The sequence below is a fragment of the Procambarus clarkii genome, chromosome 52 (assembly GCF_040958095.1).
Source record: "Procambarus clarkii isolate CNS0578487 chromosome 52, FALCON_Pclarkii_2.0, whole genome shotgun sequence".
NCBI classification, from domain to species: domain Eukaryota; kingdom Metazoa; phylum Arthropoda; class Malacostraca; order Decapoda; family Cambaridae; genus Procambarus; species Procambarus clarkii.
The window spans coordinates 33,888,045-33,905,911 of NC_091201.1; the positions used below are offsets into that span (position 1 = coordinate 33,888,045).

Here is a 17,867-nt window from a genome sequence, read left to right on the forward strand (position 1 = left end):
TATCTATCCTTCCCTTCCTCCCTTTCCATTCCCACTCGCCTCTCCTGTTCTCCCTTACCCCCGTTCTCATTACCTCTTCCCCCGTTCTCATTACCTCTTCCCCTTATCTCCCCCCCCCCCATTTTCTCTGTCTTACTCACCTTGAACAAATAATGCTCGAGTACCGGTGATTCAATGTTGCTGGAATTTGGAATAGAGGCAAATATTTCTCAATGATGTGTATGGGAGTCAACTCCACCCTATAATACAATCTCAAATCCCCATGCAAACGTGCACGAGGCTACCTACAAGCATCTGGCCTTCAACTCTGATCAAACATTATCTTACAGATACTGTATACATTTAGCAAAATTTTGTTTTAAATGTAACTTAAATCTTTCCTTATTACACCATGTTTGGTAACGGGGTGAGGGAATGTTGCCACATATCGGAAAAAATACTAGACATATATAATACATATATTTTACCACCCCTAATTACTATACTTACTAATTACTACATTTGAAATAAGAGTTGTTTGCTGCATGGTGAATGAACATGGAAACAATCCCATTAATCCCTTTCCCATTGATTTTTGTGCAATTTTCAATGGGGTTTAAGCATTTTGAGAGAGCATATGCCTAATACACAATGAGCCAATCTTAATAATAAATTTGCTAACATTTCTTAACTTCTACCCAAATCTCTATCAAATTTCTTTGCTTTACAACCACAAGTTATTATCTCGGCAAAATTCACATTGTTTAATTCTCCTCTCCTGACAGTAACCCACAACATGTGTAAACTTACATTATGTACACACACGATGAATTCTATTCTCACCTTTGTGCAAGTTCCTGAGGTAGGCTACATGTGGCAGGTCACTAATCATGACCATGTTGAGGATACCAGTGCGCATTAGAGGTTTGGTGCGCTTAAGGTTGATGGTCTGAACCCAGTCTCCAGATAACACGTCAAAAACATCTATGTGAATATCACTGTAGACAAGTAAAAGCCCATCACAGACCGCTGAAAAAAACATATCCTCATATTATGTAAACTACAAGAAACTTTGTAATATTTAAATTAAAATGGTTGAAACCATTTTCAGATTGTTTTTGTGAAACCAAAAGTGGCTTAGGTTTGAAAAAAGTTACTTCTAAGGAGCCAAAAAACCAGTGTTGAATGTAATGAAATGCCATTTTCTGGTAAAGCCACAGAGGCTCCATGGGAACTATCGGGCTAATATGTAATACATTAGACCAGGGCTTTAGTCAATGGAGCTCAGCCTACCGGGAACCATGAGCCAGAACTTGACCCCCCCCCCTCCTCTCAGAGAGGCAAAGGGAGCAATGTCCTTTGGAACCCCCCCCCCCCTGTGGTTGGGGGTATTCCTAATCTGCCATCGACCGGGGTTAGGCACCCAGAAAGGTAGGAATAACAAAACACATCCCACTTGGTAAGAAAATTGCAACTTAAGACTGAACAGGGAGGCAGAACTTTCCCAATTCTCAAGGAAACAAGCAAACGTCATACACTGTCACCACGCCACTTATCCGTGCAGCTCTCCCCACCATAGGAAAGGGAGAGCCCCCGGACCCATCATGCCGGCTACGCAATACCAGTTCAGAGGCTAAGCATGCGATACAAAACGAAACTGCCGACCAGAGGAAGGGAGGGTGCCAGAGAGCCTCTGGGGGCTCACCCAGAAAATGACGTTTCATTACAATCAACGCTGGTTTTCTGTAGGAAGCCCCTTAAGCTCCCTGGAGCTACATACCCAAGATAAGTAAAAAAGGGACCCACCCGGGAGGCAACCGCCACGCACTTCTCAACTTGAAGTCGAGACAACCAACTGCAACCTGAGACCCAAAGTAACACACGAACATCCAAGACCAGGAACGTTTACCACAGAATGGGTGGCCAGGACCCTGTTCGACCTTCAAAATCCCCACGCCCGAATGGCAGCCCAAGACATTCAAGGGAGTCGAATTCATGCCAGCAAATGTGGAGCCGAATGTGGTGATGAAAGAGAACCGAATTTATGCTAGCAAATGTGGCAACAAAGCAGGCGGGAGTCATGTAAAACCCTGGTTTGCGCCTCGGAGAGGCTGCAGGATCCAGTAAGTTCAGTAGAACTTCAGTTTCAACTCTTTTAACCATGTCGTAGCTCAGTCGATTAAGGCAGTGTCTGGGATGCTCCTAGACGCAGGTTTGAATCCTCCTCGTCACGGCCTTTGAATATTTTGTTCATTTGATGCATCACGTTATTGTGATTTGTGTGTGTAGTGTCATGTGGGTTTGTTTTGTTATGCCTACCTTTCTGGGTGCCTAACCCCGGTCGATAGCAGATAAGGAAAACACCAACCACAGGGGAGGCTTCCAGGGCCATTGCTCCCTTGGGTAAATACTGGTTCAGTAACAGGGTTGTTGATTTGTGGAACCAATTACCGCGTAACATGGTGGAGGTGGGGTCCCTCCATTGTTTCAAGCGCAGGTTGGACAAGTATATGAATGGGATTGGGTGGTTATAAATAGGAGCTGCCTCGTATGGGCCAATAGGCCTTCTACAGTTGCCTTTGTTCTTATGTTCCCTGAAACCTCTCTGAAAGGGCCAGGGGCCGGATTCAGGAAGGTACTTACGAAGGTTTTTCGTCTTAGCTAAGAACGTTTTCCCTCTTAGCGCCTTCGTGGCGGCTACGTCCGTATTCAAGTAGGTACCCTAAGTGGAAAAACCTTCGTAAGTTCATTCCGGGATTTAAGTGTGGTTTCGACCACTCGTAGCTTTACGTAAACTGGATATGTCATTTTTTCTCTAATACATAACACTGGGATCAATTTATGATATTGGAACATGACCAAAATATTATAGCTGGTGAATCTAGTGAAGAGGAGTCCTTCGTGTTAGTTATATATGCATTCTCTGCTTGAAACTTGAAGTAAATATGTGTTTGATGATAGTAGAATTAGTTTTATAATAGCAAGATATTATACCAGTAGTTATTAAGTAAATAAACACTGGTGAACATGAAATATGAGAGAAGGTGATGAGCCCTGCCTGATGGGATCATTTACTATCACCAAATGCCCCTGTTCACCTAGTAGTAAGGGTGTACCTTACTATATATACCCATTTCTAATTTATTTAGTTTGGTTTTATTTTGAAATTAAATCTGGGTGAGACATAAAATAAAAATATGCTGCACAAATGATGTTAGGTAAGGAGAAGGGTAAAAATGTCACAAACTTTATTCATTGAATACTTAAAGCTATAATTATGACTATATAGATTATTAAAAAAGAGAGAGGGAAGTAGGGGTCCAAAACCTCTTCCTGTTATACAATTTGGGTGTGGAACAAGAAATTATCAAAAGAAGGTACCATGCCGGGAAGGCTATGTAGCAGTAAAGCAGTGAGGTGAGGCAGCTACTTATTTGAGAAATGCTTATTTTATTTACCTTATAAGCTGAGGCAACTTATTTTATTTGAGGAATACTCAGCTGATTCCTCTACATTTAGCATGGAACAAATTTGTGTCCAAGACCTCTTCCTGTTACTCAATTTGGCTGTGTGTAACCAAACTAGAAGTGCTCTACAAATCAAGGGACCCAGAATGTGGAATGACCTCCCGAATCATGTCAAAGGCTGTACCTCTCTCAACCAGTTTAAGAGTTAAACCAAGTACTGCCTAATTAACTCCATGTAACCTAACTTACCTCCTAAATGTCAACCCATGTCTTGCTATTTTTTAAACAACGCTGTTCACCAACATGTGCAATTGCTGAGTTATGCTATGCTAACCCCCCTTTTTGTATTTTTTATTCCTTCTTTCAACACAATTTATACCTAATCCCGATTACTATTAAGTTTTAGTCTAAGTGTTTTTTCCCCCACACCTTGCCCGAAATGCTATGAGTATTAGTGGCTTTAGGTATTGTATGTACTAGCTCTGTCTATAAATCCAACATTATGTTTGTAAATCAACTGTATGTACTTTTCCTGAATAAAATGTATTTATTATTTATTTTTTAATCAGTAAGTATTAAAAGAAGGCACCAAGCTGGGAAGGCTATGTAGCACCATTGTGTGTAACAATAAACCAAATTTTTTTTCAACAAATAATGCACCTGTATGGTAAAACAAATCCTGTCAGTTGTAAAAATATTGATGCAGTTATTTAAATGAAAAATATAATGAAAGAAATATTACTGGTTTATTTTTATCCTATCTTTTTGTACTGTACAGTATATCCAAGGAAGTGAAAAATTGAGACACAATGCACAATTTAATGAATGATTAGCATGGATTAGCAGTTCCAAAGAAATATGACTATTACATATCAACATGAGATCTTAATGATCCATGGTCAACATGATTTGATAAGGATAATACAGTACTGAATTTGTATTAATACAAACTATAATTTAAAATCTTTATTACTGATTTTTTTTATTAAGAAGATTAGGTATACACAGCAATGTACTACTACCCTATTCTATATGGAATATTACACAGTGTAGATAAAAAACTAGCTATAAGTTTATCTAATACTCCCATCTCACAGAATGGTTAGACATACTGTACATGAAATCAATTTAGAAAATACCAGCCTCAATACAAAAAACAAATCAACTCTGACTAAACAACTCTAAGCAATTTTCACAAGAGGTAAGCACTGAATCAGGGAAACATTATATTATAATTACTCTTACCAGTTTCTACAAGACTCCTCTCAAACAATGTATTTTTAAACATGTTTAGGTATACACAGCAATGTGCTGCTTCCCTATTCTGTATAAAGGACCACACAGTGTAGATCAAAAACCAGCTACAAGCTCATCCAACATCCTCACCTCACAGGATGGCCAGTCATACATGGAATTAGTTGAGAACAAAATACTTAATGCTGATCTATTAGCCTCCACTGGCAAAATCTGGTGCAGCACAAGAATATCTTCCAATATTCCTGAGTGTATGAAATAATTACAGTGCTCAAAATACCTCATACCATTTGGTATGAAGTCACTGATAAAAGGACAATCACAGATATAGTGTTGGAGAGTATGTTCTCTCAAGTAGGACTGAAAACAGATGTTTTTTTCCACCAAGAGGGCTATAAACCCATGGAACCGCCTACCCGCTGAAGCCGTAAATGCCAAATTCCAGCTAAAAAATATCATTAAGACAATTGGCGGGCCCTTTAACAAGCCGCCGGCTTTCTGTCCTCTTCGAGGTCACTAGATAGTTAGTGGCCCTTGGGTAAATTCAGTAAATATATACAATAATTGTCAGCACATCTTCCGAGCAACAAGAACAGCTACACAGTATCTCTTAGAATTACGTAGGTAAACAACAAATGTAACATATTTGTTTACTACAATGTCGGTGCTGGCTGTAGAAGTTGAAAAAACATTGTTTTACTTCAAAATATACTAATTTTATAAGAAAATTCGACGTAAATAAGAGGCAGTAGAGCTCCGATAAACCAGCGCTAAATCTTCAATATGAAGAATGTTGCTGCTCTCTGATTGGCCAAACGAAACACAGTAGTGACCTCTATCGGCACGTAGGTGAACCTACAAATTTCTTCCTAAGTGGACCTCATTGAATCGCACCTAAGCATCTTCTTAGGGCGCACTTAGGAACCTTCGTAGCAAACCCACTTACGAAGAAATACACAGAGCTTCCTGAATCTAGGTCCAGGTTTTGACTCGTGGTCCTTGGTAAGTTGAACTCCATAGACTAATCCCCCAGTCTAAAATAATACACATTAGCCTGATAGGTCCAGGTAGCCGTAGGGGCTCCCCCACAGAAAAGTATCTGTGATCATAATTACCTCAGAATTAAGTATTGTATGATCCTAATTAGTTTAGTATTTTGCAGCCCATCCTCCTGTTTAGATAGTAGTTAGTGTAACTATGTGCACCATAGTACAAATATTGATGTACTGAGCAATTAGATAGAAAACTTTGTACTACTCACTTTATAGTCCGAAAAAATGACATTTAAAAACAAAAATATTCCTATGCCTAGTATAACATACATATGTACTATATTGTGCCTCAGATGGTATGTATTAGGCCTAGGATGGTTAGTTTAGATTAGTTTAGGTAGTCTTTGCAACATGTATACAAAACCTTTCCTGGTTTGTCCAAATTCAATAGTACAGATTTCTACTTCTCTAATTGCATTGTATGTCAGTTTATTTACTATGGTCCTCATCATTACTACAAGTACCAGTGCAGTACTACCAAAACAGGAGGACAGGTTGTATTAAGGTCATACTCTGCTCACTGCAAATGATCAGAATTTTACATACTAATACTAATCATAATTAGCTTGGCAATATGTATTAACATAATTTACTCAATTAATTCTATGTGCAATTATAATTACATTGGCATTATGATTGTAATTAAGTGTTTTAAGCTTCAAATGAACTTGATAAGGCATTCTTGAGATACTGCCTGGAAATAGCAGTAGAAAGAGAGTTGGTAAGAAATTATAGGGGATCTGATGAAAGTCTTACCAACAGCTGTAGGTATGGCAGGGTACATCAGCTCCTTTTCACGGCTTTTGCGACCCGAGGCATCAACGTACACAGCCAGAAGATTGAACACCAGAAGATATTCCCCCCTTGTAACCTCGATACAACTGAGAGCCTCACACTGTGTCATAGAGAGGAAGCCCAATGACTGGCTATCTGGGTGAACCAAGGCTGTTTAGAAAGAAAATTGTGATTTGATGGATTACAACAATTATATATTATATATTTCAAATACTGTAAGTATATTAAAAATAACATTTCTATCAATCATGCTCTTTGTTATAAGCTTAACTAATTCTGTCATACATTTTTCTCCAAATTTCTCTAATGCAACATATTAGTATTCTCAAAACAATCCAATGCTTTTAGTGTACACATATCTTAAAATACTAAAGATTGTCTTAAAACTTACAAATCAGCTGATTTGTAAGTTTTAAAAGTTCAACAGAATATTAATGTGTTAAATTATTTTATCTTAAAAAAGACCCTTGTTTACAATAAATAAATCAATGTCATATGAAGCTTATTAAATTAACATTTGTATTCATTCCTCTTCACCCACAACACTCAAAATGTGTATAAACAACACTACTTCTGGTATTATTCTATCTTACCTCTTTCTTCAACAATGCATTCACTATATACCCACTGTTGCTCTCATGTTCTGCCAATTCAACCTAGTACCCTTTACAACACTATCATATACAGTGCTTTCTTTGTCTCCACTCCCCGCCCCCTCATCCCTCTCCCCAAAACTGTTCAATCTTATTGATTAAAGTAAGATTTATCTCCATCTTTCTCTCCAGTGTGTCTCATCTACGTTCTGAATTTCCTATTTTAATTTCATACCAAACATTTACAAAAAAAATCATTTTGACTACTCTGACCGAATGTGCCTTGTGTGTTTCAAATACACATGCAGATGTTGCAATGAATCCTACCTGCACACGCCATACCAAGTATTTGTCATCACCAGAGTTCTTGTAGAATTTCCAATTTTGCTCAAATCTTATTTAAAAAAATACCGGGTGTTGAACTAGTCTTTTGGATGATTCCTGAGCTGGAGCCCATATTGTACACCCAGGACTCATTTCACTCACCAGGCTATTGTTGGCCTTTTGCTCCATCATGACAAGAATCTCTGCAAATTTTCACATATGATGACTAATTTACACTCAATTTAGGGTAAATATCAAATCGAGCATGACTGGTTCATCTGCTCCTCTTATTCTTGTTGGTTCCTTGATGTGCTGGCTTAGAAAGTGTCTTGTTGCCACGTCCAGCAGCTTAGCTCTCCATGTTTCTGGTCCTCCATACGGATCTATGTTCTCCCAAACTATCTTCCCATGGTTGAAGTCTCCCATGATTAGTAGTCCAGATCCATTCCTGCTAGCAACAGAAGCTGCTCTCTCTATTATGTTAATGGTGGCCATGTTGTTTCTATCATATTCCTGTCTGGGTCTTCTGTCATTTGGTGGTGGATTATGTCTGACTACGACTATAATTTTTTGTCCTCCAGTTGTTATGGTACCTGTTATATAGTCACTGAAACCTTCACAGCCCTGAATAACCATCTCCTCAAAATCCCAGCCCTTTCTTACCAGCAGAGCTACACCACCATTGCCTCTTCCTTCTCTCTCTTTCCTCATAACATAATAATCCTGTGGGAACACTGCATTTGTTAAGGTTTTCGTTAGCTTTGTTTCTGTGAGTGCTATTATGTCTGGGTTTTCTTCTAGTACCTTCTAGTGCCAGGTAGGCCTGGGTCATGTGTAGGTTGGCCTGGGCCATGTGTAGGTTGGCCTGGGCCATGTGTAGGTTGGCCTGGGCCATGTGTAGGTTGGCCTGGGCCATGTGTAGGTTGGCCTGGGATATGTGTAGGTTGGTCTGGGCCACGTGTAGTGTTGGAAGTGTTAGCAACAGTGCCTACGTCCCGGTGAATAGAAAAGATAACTGTGTAATAGAATCGAAGGAGTACACCTTTCCAGTGAACTAATATGGTGACCCGGTGGAGCTTGGGATATGTATATTTGATCGTAAGGCGAGTCCAAGTTTTGGGACTTGGTAATATCTCTACCTTGTCTCAATAGTGTGTACACAATTCCTAAAGCCAACACCTTCACGAACAAGAGGACACAGATTCAAGCTAAGGAAATAAAGGTGCAGTAAAAATATTAGAATGTATCCGTTTGCAAACAGTGGTGGACAGTTAGAACAAACTAAGTGAGAAGGTGGTGGAGACCAAAACTGTCGGTAGTTTCAAAGCGTTATAAGACAAAGAGTACTGGGAAGATGGGACATCACGAGTGTACCTCTCATCTTGTAACTACACTTAGGTAATTACACTTCAGTAATTACATTATAACCCAGCTCCTAATATATCATGTATCCTAAAGTTTAAGACTACTGTATAGCAATAAACCCCTGTATGTACCCTGAGTTATTAATTGATAAAGCCTTTCTTCCCTAGGATTGATGACTCCAGCTTTTTGTATGAAATATAACCTCTGTACAAGGCATGTTCTGGAGCCACCGGGTACAACACTGAGTCTTACTGCCCCTAGTGATCATTATTTTCACCCTCACTATATTTATTAAATAAGGACGAGTAGTAAGAAGCTCGTGCCTTTATAGCCCGCATTGTTAGAGAAAAAGAAACCAGAAAAACAAACAATAACATGTTGAAACATGATTGGTATCTCACACAAAACAATACAAATTAAATGGTTTGTTTTTCAACAACTGTGCATGCTTATTATAAAAAAAAAAAGAAGTATTATTTCTTTGATTGTCAAATATGAAGGGGGGTATGCACACAAGGGAATTATAAGTAATAAATAATGTGATTGGATTCAGGTGCCGCGGAAACCAAATACTGTACTGTACTAGTACTGTACTCTTCAAGTCAACTGAACATACCAACAATGCATGCCGATATACCACATAAATATTTGATGCTCAGTGGACCAAGGAACAAGTCATTGATCATAGAAGACAGCCAATGATAATATCCAAATTCAGGGGCAAGCACCTCCACATACTAAATTAGCACTAAACTAAGTGAAAAAAACACCAAACAACACTGACACACCATGATACCATGTCGAGTAATATCAGGTAATAATACTCAGTGGTTCTCAAGTAATCATCAATAGAAGGCACCAAGCCTGAAAAAGACTATCATCAGTTGTTCTTAAAGAACGAGTCGTCAAACACTGACGTGGCTACTAACTACAGTCTATCTTACCCAGCCCCATATAACACCATTCATTTTACTTGCACCTCTCATCTAACTTTTAGTTGTAACATTTAAACTTGTGTTCCAAACTTCGCTTCTATTCTAGTTGGCTTTTCACTTTCACTAACTCTTCAGCTATTCACCATATAACTTAAAAACACTAAATTAACTGATCAATATTCATTTTGCTGCCATTGGTTGCTTGAATAAATACCGTATTATAGTACTGAATCACGAGAAGCAAATACAAAGCAGAAGCATATTCATACTTACACAGGGGGTGTTGATCACCAAGAATAGAATATATGGTGAAGGCAGATTGGAAGCCCACAGCAAGTCGTCCATCACCTAAGATATCAAGGCTTTGAGGTGGCTGGGGCAGCAAGATTGAACGGAACAGTTTGTGTCGACCTTTAGCTCGGTTGATTTCATATATGATGATCTAATTTAAAAAGAAATTTATAAATTTGTAAAGAATTTTCCAACAATTTATATGACATATTTAACTATAAAAATATACAGTGTAATAAATATTTTAGAATGTATATATAGTACTCTAATTTATATACTATAAACATATTTCAAGAGGCAAGTAATCCACATCTTAAAATTCTCAAACTTACTTGTCTTTTAACAGCTACACATAAACAATAAGTAAAGACAACGCTACTTGGAGTGCGAAACTTGCCCGTAGTAAAAGCAATGGCACCCTTTGTTTCTGACACCTGCGGGAGAAATGGCTTGTATTACCTTTAAATAATCATGAATTTACCAGGCATAAAAATACAGTAATAAATTTAGTTTTAGACATACACTGAACCTTATTTGCTACCTTTTGCCCTCTGGAAACTTCCCCCCCTTAATGGAGTAACCTGCTGCAAAATATCTTGAATAGCTTTTATAAGACCTTCAAGTTTCAAGACTTAGGGAAGCACACTGTAACAAACCAAAGAATGCTGGTCTGATTATCCCACGAGAGAAACAATCCACACTTGCTTGTAATCACAAGCAGAATATTCTTGAAAGAATATTCAGGAATATTCTTTCAGGAATTATTTTATTCCTGAAAGAATAAATTTGTTTTAAGCATTAATAAGTGAGGAATCGGGGAAAAACCCTCAAAGCAAAAGTGATAGAAAATATTTATTTATTTTGAGGGGAATAAGCCAAGATTGTTGACCAGACCACACACTAAAAGTTGAAGGGATGACGACGTTTCGGTCCATCCTGGACCATTCTCAAGTCAATTGTGATGAGGAGGTAGAGACAGGTAATAAATAGGCAAGAGAGAGCTGAGGCGGAAAGTAAGGTGTAGGGGATAGTAGTAATAATGAGAACTGCAGAAGGCCTATTGGCCCATACGAGGCAGCTCCTATTATAACCACCGAAGGAGATAGTAATAGGAATAAGAAGAGGATAGCCAAGATTCCCTTTCATAGTCCAGGTGTGAGAGTGGTGGACCTATTGCTTCTAGTCACTATCATGCACTAAACAAGGAGGCATCAAACTGATACAAGTTAATCAGTTGAGTGTAAACGTGCTCACTCTAGGGAGAGATACACTATGGGCTACTGGACTATACATCCAATATGGTACTCATCATTATACCCAACCATAATGTGGAGTCAAAGTAATCATAGTTTACAGTCACCAAAGAACATTTTGACTGTAAATCACTGTTCTGGATGGGGGATGAACCAAGTAAACTTCCACTGAATGCCTTTTACAGACAACCTTTAACCCTGAGCAATACAAGAGTAGAGTATCGTATATATCATGAGATGCTGTGATGTGAGTGAGTAAGCAATCTCTCTAAATATACTGTGTGAACAGTATGTACACACACACACACACACATACACAGTTTAGTATATGTCTTTAGAATCTTAGGTCTTCACCATTATTGTGACACAGCTTGAGAACTCCAGGATTTTTGTGTCATATCTGGATGATAGTGCTGGGGAGGGCTAGGCAAGTGGTGCTCCCGATACCATAAATATACCGAGATCATTGATAAAATGTGGACAGTGGCGATAGTTGTGATAAATGTATATAAATCGGAGAAAAATGTTGTCCCAGGGTCTCTAATCCAGAGCCGACGAAATCAAAACCAAGATGGGAGATGGGGCCATACTGGATGGGACACGGTCGTCAGTGGAGACAGCATAAAGAGGCAGATTTCAAAGGTTTTATTAAAACAAATACAAGGTGGTGGTTTTCTAGGTAGGTTGGTGAAGATTTGAAGTCTTACTAGAGCCTTATAAAAGAAAACAAGATGATAGAAGAAAAAGAGGCGATATCATCACTATGTACAAAAGAGTAACAGGAATCGATAAAATTGATAAGGAAGAATTCCTAAGACCTGGAACTTCAAGAGCAAGATGTCACTGATTTTAACTAGCTAAACAAAGCTGCCAAAGAAATACGTACAAGAAAATTTGCCTTCGCAAACAGAGTTGTCAACTGTTGGAACAAATTGGCTGAGAAAGCGGTGGAGGACAAAACCGTCAGTAGTTTCTCAGCATTATATGATAAAGAGTGCTGGGAAGACAGGCATTATGAGCATAGCTCTCATCCTGCAACTACACTTAGGTAATTACTTGTTCAAATATCCTACTGCTGTAGTGAAAGTTATTGTACTGTACTTAGCATAGAAAATATAAACAATATGTATATCTTTTATAGACTTTCAAGTTTCATTGTAATTTTTATGTGAGGTGCGTGTCCTGTTCATAATACTGTACTAAGGATTATGACACAAAGATTAAATAGAAAGTGAAAAAAATTATTTGTGCTAGATCTATATTAAAAAGTGCACTAAGACTCCATCACAACAATGTGCTACCAATCTCTTCATTATAGTATTAATACTTTTGATATAAGGAACATGTTCAGAACATCCCGTGATGGAAACATACTTGCTCTTCCCTACAGTGTAAACCATATTAGCAAAATGGTAATTTTGCTAATATGGTTTATACTGCATATAATTTATATAAAATTTAACAGTAGTAATTAAAATCTTTTTATTACTACTGTTAAAATTATTATTCTAACATAAGTTTTTTATATAGTTTGTATTGTTGTCTCTACTTTATTGTATTGTATTAGCAATATTGTTTTTCAATTTCCCCTTATATGCATATATTTATCTAAAGCATTCTATTAGGAACACTTTCATACCAAAATGAGCGCTGTAACACAAAAATTGATGTTAGCAACCGGAAAAAATACTAAACATTTGTGGGCGGGAATTGGGGGTGTAGCGGGTGGGCGACTGGGTGCTCCCTCGCGGGTAACGCATGGCCCGTCTTCAACTCGTCCCCGGGTGGAGCATGACCAGGCTTATTTTATATGCATATAGTCCTCTAGAGAATTCTATTGCGAACCCATTGATACCAAAATGAAAGACCTAGGACAAAAATTGAGGTGACCAAAGTGAAAAGAGTGTACACATTTTATCGCTCTTGTGCTCTCCCGGGTAACTCGCTCTCACTTTCTCGGTTTGCTGTGGGTGGTAAGCCGGGCTTTTGGAGTTTATATGCATTTACTCGTCTAGGAAATTCTATTGCGAACACATTCATACCAAACTGAATACCTTAGGACGAGAATTGAAGTGACAAAGTTGAAGAGAGTATACACTTTTCAGAATTACCGCACGCTCCCGTGGAATGCCCAAACCCCTACCAGAGGGTAGTGCGGAGCTCGCGCGCCCAGAGCATCAAAGTGTTCATTTTATATATTCATGTGCCATTTTTACCATTCAGTGGAGACAGAGCTTAAGTCAGTGGCAGTGGCAGAAATGCTATTCTGAAATATGATGGGACTGGTTTGAGCAAGATCACACAGCTTCTTTTCCTTTTGAGAGTGAAAAGTTCAAAATACTGACATATATCTCCTTATACTGTTTTTAATGGGCATGGGAAAGTCAGTGGGCCTATTTTGGAACGAATCATATGGGCTAGATTTCACATTTAAATTAAGTTCAGTGAATGATTTAATTTAGCTCAGTGGAGAAGTCAGGAATGTTATTCTCAAAACAGTTTGGAAGCCATAAATATGCTATCATTTACTGAAAGGAATTACCAAGCTATTTCATAGAAAATAATGAGCTAAAGAATGAATTTTGGGTGTGGTAAAGTTGGTAAGCCTGGTTCATTTACACAATTATGGGGTCATCTTGAGGTTATCTTGAGATGATTCTGTCCCCAGTGGCCTGTCCTTGACCAGGCCTCCTTTTTGTTACACATCCCCAGGAAGCAGCCTGTATCAGCTGTCTAACTACCAGGTACCTATTTACTCTTAGGTGAACAGATGCATTAGGGTGAAAGAAACTCTGCCCATTTGTTTCTGCCTCCACCAGGAATCGAAACCCGGAATCTTTGGACTATGAATGCTGAGCGCAGTCCACTCAGCTGTCAGGCCCCCCAGGTCATGGCCCTGCTTTTGAAATATAAGCTTTGAGGGCTTGAATCCAGATAAATGATGAAGATGAGGGTGAAATCTGTTTACAATCAGGTTCTTCTGGTATATGTCCTGGATAAGTCAAAATTAAAATTTTACACTGAAATTCACAAAGTGTTAGAGGAAATATAAAGGCAAGAATGGTAACTTCTTCAATATTTTGCACTGATAGCATTTTCAAAGAATTTTGTAGCTGAGAGGAGAAATAGTTTAGCACCTTGAGAAAACCAATAAATACATTTAAAACGAAATTCTATGGTTAATTTTCATTCTTAGATTTACAGTGAAATATATAGAAAATTTGGTGACAAAAGTGAATATTTTTGGAAATCCATATCAGATCTTAAATGATATCCTGATTTTGGAGGTGCCACTGTAGTGAAAAATGTTATACAAGGTAAGCTGCATTACCTTCAAGTGAACCAAGAAACTTCCCATGCCATCCATACCAACGATGTGGTGTGGTTCAGGAATCTGTGCACCAGTTGATTGACAGGCGAGAGGTGGTACCAAAGAGCAAAAGGTCAACCCCCTCAAGCATAACTAGGCAAGTACACTATGGGTTAAAATACAATGATGAAGTAGATGCACAATAACAAAGCAAATAATTGCTGCCCCATTGGAACTATTAATCCAGGATTAGCCAAAACCACTTAGCTTAAACATGAAGCAGATAATGGGCCGTGTTAGAGGTACCGTGACGCCGAGACTGTGACTAAATAATTGTCTGAGTGGGAAGGCTGGCTGTGACCCTGGATGACCTGGGCATCACAGTTAAGGTGTTTACACTATGGCACTGATCATTTGCTTGTTACCTGAGTGCCTAACTTCCTTCAAGCAGTGGCTTCTTTTTCACACCTAAGTTCTCTGGTGGGTTTCTCATCTTTGGTTTGGGTTGATCTATGATCCTCAAGCTCTCACTGCCTCACTGAGAGCCAGACTATGGTCAAAGCTCTCAGAAAGCAAGGTGGATTTCTGAACCATGATACATCTCATGAAAGGCTTGGCTTAGCTATCAATGCTTAGCTCGAGACCTACTGAACACGGCAACCCATCCTCCTATGTAGATAGTACTCTTTGTAACTATGTTCACCATAGTACATACACTGACATCAAAGGCAACTTGATAGAATTTGGTATTATTTATGTATAGTACAGTACATATATGTACTATATTTGACAAGTCACGCCTGGCCTCAGGTCGGGCTTGGGGAGTCGAAGAACTCCCAGAACCCCATCAAGCAGATATATTAGGCCTAGAAAGATTAGGTTAGTTTAGTTTAGGTTGTCTTTGCAACATAAATACAAAACGTTTTCTAATTTGTCCAAATTAAATAGTAATGCTTTCTACTTTCTAATTGTCCATTACGTCATGTATGTGTTGTGACGATAATCTCTTTCAAGAGAGATTGAGCCTGCTCTTCCCTACATCATTACGTCGTTCAAGTACAAGATACTAGATAGAAGATACGTCCACCAGTATCGCCAAACGTTTTGCCCAGTTAGCAAATCGTACCATGCACACCCCGACACCGGCTACAGCCGCCGTAACCAGCAAACTACTCATCCTCTGCCTGCCTGTTGCTGATTGGCTGGTGTCTCGCCGCACCTGCACTCACGCCACCACCAAGAGTCGTCGTCTGGGCAGCAGCACGCCGTACTCCTCAGAATATCTCTGTGCTCCTTGGAGTTGACATCTCTCGCTAGTAGACTAAGCCTTGGCTTTCGTGTACTAAGGGAGGTGGCAGCTTGAAGCCAGTATTCCAGCACCTCACTTATTTAATTTATATTGCTATCACTATAACGTGCATTCTGGTCTTAGAGTAACTTTTCATTGCCAGTTATTATTCATGTTATTTTGTTTGTTGACCTGTGTTGAATTTTATGAGATTGCCTTTATAGATGTCTTGTTTTCTAGAGTAATTAAAATTTCATTGTTTATATACTTGTGTTTTGTGTGTCTTCCCATTATCTTACCACAGACGAAAGGACAAACTTCTCTTTTTTTTTTTATGTGATGAGGCCCTGCCCCCAGCTTTTGAAACAGCCGAACACCAACGCTTTACCGTCACAGTGTATAATGGCCCTCATAGTTACCACAAGTACTAACTAAACAGGACAATGGGCTGGAATGGGGCTATCCCAGAGAAGATAACAAATGGAGGTTACAGCAAAATAAATTGGTAAACAATGAAAGTGATCATAGAAATGGCATTGTTAAGAAGTGAGGAAATTACAGATTCGCCTTGATTTTTACCACTTACACTTACTAAGCTGATTAATCATTTCACATATGCACATTTTTTCACTTGCATACTTCACCACAAAACACTTCACTGCAATCGCTATAACAATATAATCTGTGATACTTCATTTATACAGTAACTTATTCACAGGTGTTTACCTTCCAGGTTCTGTTGATCTGTCTTGCATATTCTCGAATCAAACATTTATTACTGTCCTCTAATCTAGCATTCACTGAATGTGTGCATATTCTGGCATTCATTGCATGCATACACCATCTAGCATTCACTGCATGCATGCATCTTCTAGCATTCACTGCATGTGTGCATCTTCTAGCATTCACTGCATGCATGCATCTTCTAGCATTCACTGCATGTGTGCATCTTCCAGCATGCACTGGATGCGCGTATCTTCTAGCATTCACCAGGTCATCCAGGGTCACAGGTCATCTAGTATGACCAGATGCCCAGGTCATCCAGGGTCACAGCCAGCCTTCCCACTCAGACAATTATTTAGTCACAGTCTCGGCGTCACGGTACCTCTAACTGCGTGTGTGCATCGTCTAGCATTCACTGCATGCATGCATCGTCTAGCATTAACTGTGTGCGTGCATTGTCTAGCATTCACTGCGAGCGTGGATCTTCTAGCCTTCACTGCATGAATGCATCTTCTAGCCTTCACTGCATGTGTGCATCTTCTAGCATTCACTGCATGTGTGCATCTTCTAGTATTCACTGCATGCAAGCATCTTCTAGCATTCACTGCATGTGTATTCTAGCATTCACTGCATGTGTATTCTAGCATTCACTGCATGTGTATTCTAGCATTCACTGCATGTGTGCATTGTCTAGCATTCACTGCATGCATGCATCTTCTAGCATTCACTGCATGCATGGATCTTCTAGCATTCACTGCAAGCATGCATCTTCTAGCATTCACTGCATGCATGCATCTTCTAGCATTCACTGCATGTGTGCATCTTCCAGCATGCACTGGATGCGCGTATTTTCTAGCATTCACTACACGTGTGCATCTTCTAGCATTCAATGCATGTGTACATATTCTAGCATTCATTCTGCATTTGTTTATCATCCACACTGTCTAGCATTCATATGGTGTGTGTCTAACATCTATATGGTGTATGTATGTAGCATTCATGCAGTGTGTGTGTGAATAGCACGCATGCTACATGTGTTTAGTATTCATGGCGTGTCTACCCTCCACTTCGGGTATACGAACCATCTATAAAGATTCCCCTATTTGTCTCTTCAGTGCTGAACCTCATGTTTTCATCTTTATTCTATTCATATTCCATATCTTCACAATCTTGTTCCATAATGGTAAAATTTTGTGTGGCTTGTTTAATTCCTTACCTCCCTTATCAGAAGGTAAGGT

The 17,867-nt window shown here is 39.0% G+C and overlaps 1 protein-coding gene across 6 annotated transcripts in view; it reads right to left on the reverse strand.

Moving 5' to 3' along the window:
* gek (serine/threonine-protein kinase gek) overlaps positions 1–17,867 on the reverse strand; it is a 494,332-nt gene that overhangs the window by 106,208 nt on the left and 370,257 nt on the right. For all 6 annotated transcript variants that reach the window (XM_069304649.1, XM_069304648.1, XM_069304646.1 and 3 more), the window contains 4 exons: positions 10,388–10,489; positions 10,038–10,206; positions 6,509–6,697; positions 823–1,008 (listed from right to left, as the gene is read on the reverse strand). In XM_069304649.1, the coding sequence (XP_069160750.1) occupies positions 823–1,008; positions 6,509–6,697; positions 10,038–10,206; positions 10,388–10,489 (646 nt within the window). The remainder of the gene's footprint in view (positions 1–822; positions 1,009–6,508; positions 6,698–10,037; positions 10,207–10,387; positions 10,490–17,867) is intronic.